This window comes from Triticum dicoccoides, chromosome 1B, assembly GCF_002162155.2.
Source record: "Triticum dicoccoides isolate Atlit2015 ecotype Zavitan chromosome 1B, WEW_v2.0, whole genome shotgun sequence".
NCBI lineage: Eukaryota > Viridiplantae > Streptophyta > Magnoliopsida > Poales > Poaceae > Triticum > Triticum dicoccoides.
In genome coordinates this window covers 426865364-426877622 of record NC_041381.1, presented here as the reverse complement: position 1 = coordinate 426877622, position 12259 = coordinate 426865364, and the positions used below count along the sequence as shown (strand labels likewise).

The 12259-nt window shown below is 44.0% G+C and overlaps 1 protein-coding gene and 2 non-coding genes across 3 annotated transcripts in view; 1 reads left to right on the top strand and 2 right to left on the bottom strand.

Annotated features, from left to right (window-relative positions):
- The window catches only part of LOC119339122 (probable methyltransferase PMT2), a 4760-nt gene extending 730 nt beyond the window's left edge, over positions 1-4030 (top strand). The window contains exons 2-8 of the mRNA XM_037611280.1: positions 11-17; positions 1032-1674; positions 1963-2173; positions 2260-2551; positions 2794-3159; positions 3298-3375; positions 3474-4030. Of these exons, the coding sequence (XP_037467177.1) occupies positions 1036-1674; positions 1963-2173; positions 2260-2551; positions 2794-3159; positions 3298-3375; positions 3474-3702 (1815 nt within the window). The 5' untranslated portion in view covers positions 11-17; positions 1032-1035 and the 3' untranslated portion in view covers positions 3703-4030. The remainder of the gene's footprint in view (positions 1-10; positions 18-1031; positions 1675-1962; positions 2174-2259; positions 2552-2793; positions 3160-3297; positions 3376-3473) is intronic.
- A 417-nt stretch (positions 4031-4447) lies between these two features.
- Positions 4448-4536, bottom strand: LOC119351109. The gene has a single exon (XR_005169646.1). It is a non-coding gene; the product is annotated as a small nucleolar RNA snoR14 (small nucleolar RNA).
- A 92-nt stretch (positions 4537-4628) lies between these two features.
- On the bottom strand, positions 4629-4707 carry LOC119351073. The gene has a single exon (XR_005169614.1). It is a non-coding gene; the product is annotated as a small nucleolar RNA U61 (small nucleolar RNA).
- Positions 4708-12259: the final 7552 nt, after the last annotated feature.

The following is a 12259-nucleotide window of genomic DNA, read 5'->3' as shown; positions in this document are numbered from 1 at the left end:
ACGACACGGAGAGCGAGGTTCGCTTGCTTCCTCCACTCCTAAACCCCCTTCTGGATTCGATCCCCGCGCGCGCTAGCTCTCCGAGCCTCGGATTGCCTCGGCTCGCTTCGCTTGCTCCTGATGGTGTCCTGTCCCCCGTTGATTTCGGTTTCGATTTTGCTCCCGCGGCTGGGCTCTGGCCTGGTGGAATTCCGACCCACCTCTCTGTTCGTCGCGTGTTGCTTTTGTTCCGCCTTGCGCTGTGGTTTTGCGTGCGTGCGTGCCGTCGCGGGATCGGAATTCCGGAGAGCCCTAACTTATTGCGGTCGTCGAACTTGTTGAGAGTTCAGTTGCTGTCGTTGGAATTAGGGTTGACTGCGTCAGAATCTGCGATCGGTGCTGCATACTTCTATTTTAGTTCTGATGATTGCTATGGAGGAAACATTGGGTCGATTGGCTAGTGCTTCTATGAGTGCGTCGTTCTAGAATGTTGTCGCTAGCCCCTACTGTCTGTCGGTATATGCACAAACTAGGCCGTTCTGCTGAAACTGCTGCACGACTTAGAAGTTAGAACAGACCTTCTGTAAATAGACATCTAAAGGCTACATATGGTTTTTTGTTTTCGGCTCGTTTTCCCCTTAATAAACTGGGTCGCACTATTTTGTTAAATTGAAGGCCAGCGCTCCTGCTAGTGTGACTATCGAGCGGATTAGATATATTATAGTTCTATGATAAACTCTGTGGATTAAAGTATGCATGAGGGTTTGTAAATCTTGTCTGGTTTTATCTGGATCAGATCCTAATACCTAGAAGTAGATTTGTAATATGTGAAATTAAAGTTAGTAGTCAATTATCAATTGTTGTTGCTGTTATCAATTGTGATCATCTGATGCAATTTCCATCCATTAGGATTTGAACGACTTTTTATCTGGTTTAATTTGATACATTTACATCTCACTGAGTCGATGTAGATGTCCTATCTATAAGCAGTAAATTGCAAATATGCGATCCGTTTAGAGTGAATCCTTATGATTTTCCTGCAATAATTTCAGGTTCATGAGGGGTTCGAGAATGAATCCAGACCGTAGGACACGGAGCATCATGTCAATAGTAATTGTGATGGGTTTGTGCTGCTTCTTCTATATACTAGGCGCTTGGCAGAAAAGTGGGACAGGGAGGGGTGACAGTATAGCATTGAGGGTGACAAAGGAAACCGACTGTACAATCTTGCCAAATTTGCACTTCGAGACCCATCATAGTATGGGTGGTGTTAATCCGTTGATCATGAACAATAAAGTGTTTAAGCCATGCCATATTAGATACAGGGACTATACTCCTTGCCAAGACCAGAACCGAGCAATGACCTTTCCTAGAGAAAATATGACCTATCGAGAGAGGCATTGTCCTGCGGAAAATGAGAAGCTGCACTGTCTTATCCCAGCACCAAAAGGCTACGTCACCCCTTTTGCTTGGCCCAAGAGCCGTGAGTATGTTCCATATGCAAATGCTCCATACAAGAGTCTGACAGTTGAAAAGGCAGTTCAGAACTGGATCCAGCACCAGGGAGATGTCTTCCATTTCCCAGGAGGCGGGACAATGTTTCCAAATGGAGCAAGCTCTTACATTGATGAACTTGCATCAGTCATTCCACTTACTGATGGCACCATTAGGACTGCACTTGACACTGGATGCGGGGTATGTCTAATAAACCCATATTTCAATCATTTGCTCCCTTGAAGATGTGTTAGCAGTTAGCTGCTGTTCACAATCTCTTTAATTGTCTTCTTAGTTGCATCATTGCTTAGCTTATGCTCTACTTCATATAGCACCAAGTCATAGATGTTAGTTTCTTGTACATATCTTAGTTCTTGGTCCAACTTTTTGGTATTTTCACATATACGATTAGGTATTAATTTTTCCTTATGGTGGTGCCGGTGCATTCTTGCCCGAAAGACTTGGGAGTAACATTTTGAGCATGTGTAGGTTGCAAGCTGGGGTGCTTACCTAATGGATAGGAATATATTGACCATGTCATTTGCACCTCGAGACTCACACGAAGCTCAGGTTCAATTTGCTTTGGAGCGAGGTGTTCCTGCTGTAATTGGAGTGCTTGGGACTATGAAGCTCCCATACCCATCTAGATCTTTTGATATGGCCCATTGCTCACGCTGCTTAATCCCCTGGAAATCAAATGGTGAGTAGTGTCAACCATGCATAAATATTGAAATACTCGTGTCAATTGGATTATTTTCAAGAGCTTTAGTTTTTTGCTTCCTGCAGATGGAATGTACATGATGGAAGTGGATCGGGTTCTTAGGCCTGGGGGTTATTGGATATTATCTGGTCCTCCCATCAATTGGAAGAAATATTACAAAACATGGCAAAGATCCAAACAAGATTCAGAGGAAGAACAAAATAGAATTGAGAACATTGCTGAAATGCTTTGCTGGAATAAAATATACGAGAAGGAAAATACTGTTATTTGGCAGAAAAAGGCAAATTCAAATGCATGCCATAACAAGAATGGTCGTACCAGCAAGATGTGCAACGTTCAAGATGCAGATGACATCTGGTATGTTCTCTGTTTGTAGTATATACAAACACATGCTGTAAACTACTAACATGCACATCAACTTGAGCACTCACCTGGGTGGCATAATAAAAATAATGATCTATTTACTTCAAGGTCTGAGATTGTTATAGTTTTTTTTCTGTCCTCTTTTATTTAAGTTAAACAGAGGCAGGAGCTCTGCCTTTTATGTTTCATGTCCTTTCATTATATCAGTTTTTGAATCACTTTTCTGTATACTATAGGTATAAGAAAATGGAAACCTGTATAACACCTATCCCAGAGGGAGCACAGCAGCTACAGAAGTTTCCACAGAGACTATTTGCAGTCCCTCCCAGAATTCTAGAAGGTACCCCAGGTGTTACAGAAGAAGTCTATGAAGAGGATAAGAAGTTGTGGAAGAAGCATGTTGATACATACAAGAGGGTAAACAAGTTGATAGGGAAGTCAAGGTATAGGAATATCATGGACATGAATGCAGGCCTTGGAAGTTTTGCTGCAGTGCTGGATTCTCCCGGCTCCTGGGTCATGAACGTTGTGCCTACGATATCAGAGAGGAACACTCTTGGCATCATCTATGAGCGGGGTCTTATTGGCATATACCATGATTGGTGAGTCTGGACTCTGGAAGTCCCCTGTGTTGTGGTATCAATGGGCAAATAATATGTTTGTTTCTTTGAATTTTGGCAAATAATATGTTGATGCGTTGAAACCATTCCTGAATTACCATTACTTTGTGCTGTTATCAGGTGCGAAGCCTTCTCTACGTACCCTAGGACATATGACCTGATACATGCCAGCGGTGTCTTCAGTTTGTATGAGAACAAGTAGGTGATCTCTTCTCTCCTGGTGATACAGCTATATTATACTAGTACTACATAGGAAATCCATGACCTCTCTTATATGGACTTGGTGCACTTGTTAGGTGTGACCTGGAAGACATTCTTCTTGAGATGGATAGGATTTTGCGTCCCGAGGGCGCTGTCATACTGCGGGACAATGTTGAGGTGCTGAACAAGGTCAGGAGTACGGTGACGGGAATGCGATGGAAGTCCAAGCTACTTGATCACGAAGAAGGCCCGCTCGTGCCTGAAAAACTTCTGATTGCTTTAAAAACGTACTGGGTTGGCAGCAAAGAAGGAAGCAGTCCATAGACTCTCTTGCCCTGCGTCAAGATTTTGGACTTCTGATTGCTGTTGGGTGCCGCGTTGGGAAACAGTTCATAGGTTTTGTCCCTGCATCATGATTTTGGACAGCGAAAAAGTGACGGTTCATAGATTCTTGATCCCTCCACATCGATTAATAGTGCTTGTTCATAGATACAGATCTCTGTTGAGATGGTATAGTTGACAAACATTCATATGCGCATGTCGATAAAAGAAACATTAATTGATGGATTTTCCAATAGGCTGTTAATCCAGTATTGTGCTTAGATTACATTTCATATATCTTGTGGAATGGGCATTGGCAGTAAATCCTTAATGTACTGGAATTCAGTTTGGTTCAAACCAAACAATATTCTGACAGCTTTCTCCAAAGAGATGAAGTTTTGTTTTTTGACAGTATTTACAACGTGGAGGAGGGCGCCGTTTCGTTTCTCTCCCTGCTGTTCCATTGATTTGGCGATCTTCCCTGGTAACAACGGCGAAATACAAGGCTATGGCGCAGATCTGGAGGCTATGGCGCAGATCTGGCGTCGGCCACACGCCACATAATCAAGCTCCTGAATTTGGTTTTCTACATTCAGTGCAGCTGTACTATGTTTTATTGATTAATATGATGAGAATGTTAAGCATATTTTACTGGTTTGATGAAAGAAGCAACAGAAGCGTATTGAAAACCAAACGAAATTGCAGTATGGCTAAAATAAGAAGGGAATCGCGGATTGAAGACTTGGATGCTATCAGAGCCTGTCGGGATGTATGCGTGTCTTCACTTTGTGACATCAGGGGATTGACAGACTATCATACATAACATCATCACCTCGCATCGAAATCAATCCATCCTCAAAACAAATCCAGCATATCAACACTCGGAAGAATAAACATCCAGAAAACACAGCGGAAAACCGTATCGAAGGGGGCTCAGAACTTCTTAGAGGGTTGTGTTACCGACATCGGCGCATCCGCCTCCGGCACAGGTTTCGTTCCTCATTGCCGGCGAGAACCAACAGAGGAAAGACTCGCAAAACTTGTTACGAACCAAGCGATTTGGGTTTCAAAAACTCGCAACAAAAGCAAGCGAAGAAAAGAACAGCTTACAGAAAGGAAAAGTTCCATGAAAAATCAGATACCAATGGAGCAGGAGGGAGAAGGGAGAGATGCGTTCTTGTTTCAAGACGGCTGCTGTAGGACAGAATGCTGTGCCCTCGATTTATAGAGTAAGGAGGGATGGGGGAATGGGAAACCCTAAAGATCCTGGTATGCTATTGGGCTTCCGATGAGCCGAGAGCCCATGCCCAGCATTAATGAAACAATGGGCCTCTCCGAGAGGCCCGACTAGTTAGCCGGCCTGCGTTATCTCAAAACAAAAGTTAGCTGGCCTGCGTTATCTCAAAAAAAAAAAAAAATTAGCCGGCCAGCCTTACTTTTTACGGAAAGACTAACGTATACGTGTGTGGGCGTCTATCAACTCGTCCACATGCATGGATCCTCGTCCAACCAATTCTGCACGAATCTTGGCGCATTTTAGCAGTTTTTGTGTGCCACGTAGGACTGGGCTGGTGTGTGTGCATTCATCCGGTCGCCCACACGGCCTTTTTCACCACACGGGGGGCTGTTGTGTGGGTGTTTAGCAATTCGCCCACACACTAGTTTTCACGCACGCAGAGGGGCTGGTGTGTGGGTGTTTATCACTTCGCCCACACGCCAGTCTCCTCGCCCACACCCAAAGCTGTCAGTTGCCATGTATTTCTGCATGGTACATGGTTACTGCCCTAGTTTTGCTTGTAAATAGATGACAACTCTCTTTTACCCGAGTTGCCATGTGTTTTTGCATGGTACATGGCAACTGCCCTATCGTGTACGTAAGCAGATGGCAACTCTTTCTTTTCTACATGGCAACTGCCCTAGCGTGCTTTTTTGCTATGCATTTTTTATAGTGAGCACATGGCAACTCTCTCTTTTATCCGAACATGTTTTTTTGCCATGCCTTTTTTATAGTGCTACATGGCAACTGTCTAGTGTTAGTAGGTGGCAACTTCTAAAATTTTGAAATCATGACAACTGTAGTAGACCAGACCATACATGACAACTGCATAGTGTTAGTAGTTGGCAACTCCTAAATTTTTGAAATCATGGCAATTGCAGTAGACTAGACCATGGCAACTGCAATTGAGCAACCATGACAATTGTAGTTATCCGACATGACAACTGTAGTTCAGCGACATGACAAATGCAGTTAAACGGACATTGAAGAGGGTCCGGACCATGGCAACTACGAGGACACGTGGTGACTGTCACGCGGGGCGTGCGGGACCATGAGGTAGGTGGCTGAGAGAGGTCGTGTGGTTGTTATCCATTTTGCCCACACGTAGGCGTGTGAGAGGGACCGCGAGAAAAAATGATGCATGTGGGTGCTAGTTGTTTTACCCACACTTAGGCGTGTGGGTTGGTCTTCTTGAACACCACACAAAACGTATGGCCACATCCCTTAACGCCCACACATGTGGACGTTATCGGCGTTCATTTTTTATGGGATTTGAATGATGTAAGCTTATTCATTTCTCAATAAAACACGTCAGAAGGCTTTCATGTTAAAAAAGTCCTTTTCCCCTCGATTTATTTTTCAACCAAGAGCGTTTCAGTTCATGTATTCAAAAACAAAAATGTTGCAATATCGTTTGGGACACGGCCTTTCGTTTTGAGTGTTGGGAATCAAAAAATGAGGCACGATAGTTGACTAAAGCTTCTTCCTCTTTAGATTTTGATCGCCGCTTGTGGCTCGACATTGCCCTTTTTATTTCAAGGCCGACACTAGGCGACATCCCGCTGTAGCAAGTAAAATATCAATCGCCTTGGGAGTCGTTTGATTGACTTGCATCCGGCCATTCGATCGGCTCGTCGTCCCTCTCCTTCTTTGCACACTCACACCCTTGAGCCATGTTTTTCCAAACGCCTTGCAGCAATGCCTTGCAACCTACAGCCCCGGCGGCGAGTCGAGGCCGACCTTGCAAAGTACACAACCTGAAGCACTAGCGGCACACTTCATTTGCTTCCCTTGCAATGTCGCCTCGTGTGTCGGCCATTCCCCTCGCATCATTGCCTCACCACATCACCGGCAGTTGTCGCAGCATCGTCTTACAGCATCCAGTTGTTGCCAGCTTCACAACCCTATGGCGTTGCAGTACTGTTGTGCAATCCTGCTAGGCCTCACTCGCGAAGTGTCTTCCGCCACTGCATCGCATATCGTCATAGTTGTATCAACGTTGCTGCACATTGCATTGTAAATTTTGTTGCGAAGGCGCCCTTCACAGCATCGGCTCGACGACACCGCCCATCGCACGACTTGCAACAAATCTAAGGGCCTCGCAGCATGGCGGCACCCTTGAAACATTGGCTCATAGTGTCGGTGTCACCTGTGACAATATCCCCTCGAAGTAGCATTGACGACCATTGCAGCATCGCCTCACAACACCAGTCAGTTGCCATGCAACATCCTGTGCTTCCGCTAACGAGTGGCAGTTTGCGACACCTAGTTTCTCCTATAGCATCCCGGTGTCACCCTTGTAACGGTGTTGATAGCGAAAGCATTACAGCATGGCAATGTCTCTGCATTGTCGTTACAATATTAGCAGCCTACCCACAGGGGCGCATGGCAATGTGCCTTTAGATCCCCCAGCCTAGTGGTTTGTCTACTACGTGATGAGCTCGGGCTTAGTTGGTGCCAACGTTTGTATGAACAAAGGTCATCCGAACATTCTATGTCTAACGGCCGACATGGCTAACATTGGTGAGGGGGTTGTGGGCATTTGTATTTAGAGACATCCAATCAGATAAGGTGTTTGTTTTTCTTGTGCAATGTCACTAGATCCGCTTCACAATAAGCACACTGAGGGGTGCCCCAACCAATGTACCTTCATCTTTCATCACGGGCCTACCTCTCATGGTGGTTTACTATTGTGGTTTTTGTTGGGCTATGATACTGATGGAAATATGCCCTAGAGGCAATAATAAAGTTGTTATTATTATATTTTCTTATTCATGATAAATGTTTATTATTCATGCTAGAATTGTATTGACTGAAAACTTAAATACATGTGTGGATACATAAACAAATACCGTGTCCCTAGTGAGCCTCTATTAGACTAGCTCGTTGATCAAAGACGGTTAAGGTTCCCCAACCATAGACATGAGTTGTCACTTGATAACAAGATCACATCATTTGGACAAGACCCATCCGTTAGCTTGGCATATGATCTTTTAGTTTATTGCTACTGCTTTCTTAATGTCAAATACTTATTCCTTCGACCATGAGATCATGCAACTCCCGAATACCAGAGGAATACCTTGTGTGCTATCAAACGTCACAAAATAACTGGGTGATCATAAAGATGCTTTGCAGGTATCTCCGAAGGTGTCTGTTGAGTTGGCATGAATCGAGATTGGGATTATCACTCCGTATGATAGAGAGGTGTCTCTGGGCTCACTCGGCAATACGACATCACAAGAAGCTTTGCAAGCAAAATGACTAAGGAGTTAGTTACGAGATGATGTATTACAGAACGAGTAAATAGACTTGCCAGTAACGAGATTGAACTAGGTATGGAGATGCCGATGATCGAATCTCGGGCAAGTAACATACCGACAGACAAAGGTATTATATATGTTGTCATAAAGGTTCAGTCGATAAAGATCTTCGTAGAATATGTAGGAACCAATATGGGCATCCAGGTCCTGCTATTGGTTATTGACCGGAGAGTCGTCTCGGTCATGTCTACATCATTCTCGAACCCGTAGGATTCGCACGCTTAACATTCGTTGACGATATAGTTTTATATGAGTTATGTGAATTGGTGATTGAATGTTGTTCGGAGTACCGGATGATATCATGGACATGACGAGGAGCTCCTGAATGTTCCAGAGGTAAATATTAATATATATAGGACGATAATATTTGGTCACCTGAAAGGTTTCAGAATGTACCGGGTATTTATCGGAGTGTTGGAAGGGGTTCTGGGAGGCTGTATGGGCCAAAGGGGGGAAGCACACCAGCCCACAAGGGGGCTGGCGCGCCCTTCCACCCCTGCCCATGCACCAAGGAAGGAGGGAAGGAAGGGGGAGCACTAAAAAAACACTTCCGTGATGATATGTGTTTGTCATAGTAGGTCACGTTTTCTGTCATGCATGTACATCCATGACGATTTTATGACAGAATCAAGATAGTCATACCTGTGCTGTCGTAGAAGTGTTCCATGACATTACCAAAATTATCATCATGGAAGTTTCCATGACGATAATTCGCGCGTCATAGAAGTGCTTTTGTCAAGGGTGACCGACATGTGGTATCCACCGTAACGGAACACCGTTAAGCTATCGGGTCCGGTTTTGGATCCGATAACCCGTTAACAACCCCGACCAATGGGGATTTTCCACGTGTAAAATCATCATTGGCTGGAGTAAACACGTGTCGTCTCACCATTGGGAGAAATGTCATCCACTCATTGGACCAAAGGCGCCTATGATACGTCGACATGTGGCACGGCCCAATAGAGGCCCATTCTTGTGAAAAGGCCGGCCCGTTTGACTTGGTCAAAAGGTGGCGGGCCGGCCCACGGAAAGCCTGTTAACGGCCTGTTCGCATATAGCCCATTTATGGACCGCTAACACAGGGCCCATTACGGCCTATCCGAATTAGGCCCAGTAGCGTCATCTGGGCCATCCAATATGATTCCAGCCCGTTTTAACTTCCGGCCCATGTATTTCCCATGACGTCTTTCGGCCCATATGAGGCCCTTTGTAACTCTTTGCCCATTAACGGTCCATGGTGAAACTGGCCCGTATGAATAGTGTATCACTTTATACCCATTAACGGCCCATTATTCGATTGGGCCGATTCCAACCCATGTTATCTTTCGGCCTTCTCAAGGCCCATTTATTCTTGGGATCATTTCTAGCATTCGGTTACTTATGGCCCGTTACTGTCATTTTTTGCTTGTGGGCCAAATTCATCCCGTTGTTACAGTCGGCCCATTTGTGGCTCGTTAATACATTGGGTCGATTCCAACCCATGTTATCTTTCGGCCTTCTCAGGGCTCATTTCTAGCATTCGGTTACTTACGGCCCGTTACTGTCATTTTCTGCTTGTGGGCCAAATTCAGCCCGTTGTTACAGTCGGTCCGTTTGTGGCCCATTAATACGTTGGGCCGTTTTCATAGCGTCATCAAATACGGCCTATTAACAACGGCCCATTGTGGTCAGCCCATGAACGGACGATTCCAACTCTAGCCCATTTACAAACATAATGTGGTCTGTTATTGGCCCATGTTTGGCCAATCGATCATACGACCCATATAAGGCCCATTGATGATACGGCCCGTAGAAGGCCCAATGTGTCTACGACCCGTAGAAGGCACATTCTGTCTACGGCCCGTAGAAGGCCCATTGTTTCTATGGCCCGTAGAAGGCCCATTATTTCTACGGCCGGTAGGAGGCCCAGTGTCACTACAGTAAATATATAGCCCATGGTTATTGTGGCCTAGTTTTAAAAAATAGGTTACTACGGCCACTAGCAAACCGCGGAAAAAGAACTGCACTGACTACAAGCAAACAAATAAACAAGAAAACAAGAAAATAAATAAGCAAGCAACTTACGCTAGGCTATCACGACTATTGCACATATTACATCCACTGGGCATCAAAGTTCACCACCAGTGCAAATATAGGGAACAAAGAAGCATATAAACGCCGCCAGCAAAACAAGTCCGGAACTGAAACCACTTCAGAAGAGCTCAAGGAACAATATCCTGGGTACCCATAATGCTGGCAAGATGCTTAGCAAGCTTATTAACTTTCTCTTGTTTGGCGCTTAAATCCTCCAGCACTTGCTATTGCACAAGAAAGTACGCATCTGATTTCTGCAGGGACTTCCTCAGTCCTTTGGCTTCTTGACGCAACACAGCTAACTGATGCCTTTCAGCTTGTAGCTAATATTGAAGAAGCCGAAGTGATTCAGGCAGCGAGTTTGAAGAGCTTGTGCCAGCAGTACTGGCCAGTAATTCGAACACTACATCAACGCAGGATTGTGGGGTTTTCTCACTGTCTACAAGATCGTTTTTATCACCTTTCTTGGAGACCAAAAGGGTTGTCTCACTATCTTGAACCTTATCTGCGTTACTTTCTGTACCATTGCATAGTGGGGGTGCTCTTCTCCAATATTCTGTTTGCATACTACAAGAGAAACAAGGAGACACATCACAGGTTTAGCTTGTAGTATACGAATCTCATTTTGGTAAACCGGTTCAGTAGTAAGGTGGACAGGACAACAACATGAAACAAACATATATCTATGTACTATGATCACTGTATTGTCCATATCATTTTAGTTTATGTTGCCTAATCAAGATAGAGACACAGTTCAACTCATATATTTTTAAGACACAACAACATAGACAGAATATAAGTGTGAGAAACTACACAACATTGGCAACACTTGTAATGTGCATCACATGAGAACATAACTGTTTATACAACTTAAACTGAAATCAACATAGAGCAAGAAGTTAGAACAACAATCCAGTTAAAGAAATAGGTTTAAAACATACATGTTGCACCATTGGAGTTTCAATTGGATCCTTCAAATTCGGAAGTAGTTGGTATGAGTAAATGCAGTGATGCAACAACAAAGGAGTATGGACCATAGCTACGAAATCTGACCTGAGAATAGTTGCTCTTCTGCTTTAAACGTGGAGTTTGGGTTCACTGTGATGGTCTTCGTGCTTTCGGCACTGCAGTAGCTTTACAAACTGCTCGTGTGGGGGTACTCTATGGTGGACATGGTGCTTTGTCAACTAGAAGTGGGTTACTATCCGCTGGGGTTGCGGTTAGATGGGTTGTAGCTGGTTCTCTACCTAGTTTATGGGCCAGTACACCCATGGTTCTATCTGCATCAACGGGTAGCACTGTATTTTGTGAAGAATGGGTTTTTGCTCCCTTAGATACTGCCATCACCCCCTCCAATTCAAATGGCTGATAAACAAGAAAAGAAATTTGACGTAAAGACATTGTATGATAGACAGATGTGGTAATTCACATATATGTTGTCTAACCAAACAGGACAACATGACACAATTTCACATATATGATGCCTAACTAAACATGATAGCATGACACAGTTTCAGATATATAATGGATAACTTAACAGGATATAATGGCATAATTCAACATATGATGAGTATCTAAACAGAATGACATGACAAAACTATATGATGTCTTTCTAAAATAGGTTCGGATGGAATAATTCACATACATGTTGTCTAAGTATACAGGATGGCATGATATAATTGACATAATTGATTCATATACTAAGCAGCTGGCACTCTCATGCATGATCTCTAAACTAAGCAGATGGAATTCAATATTATGCATATGATGTCTAAACTAAGCAATGCAAGACACCATATGCATCATATGAGAAATATAAACATTGCAACTTAGAGCATACACCTCAGGTGGGATATAGGATTGGTCATCTGTCTCTGAATCCTCCTCTGAG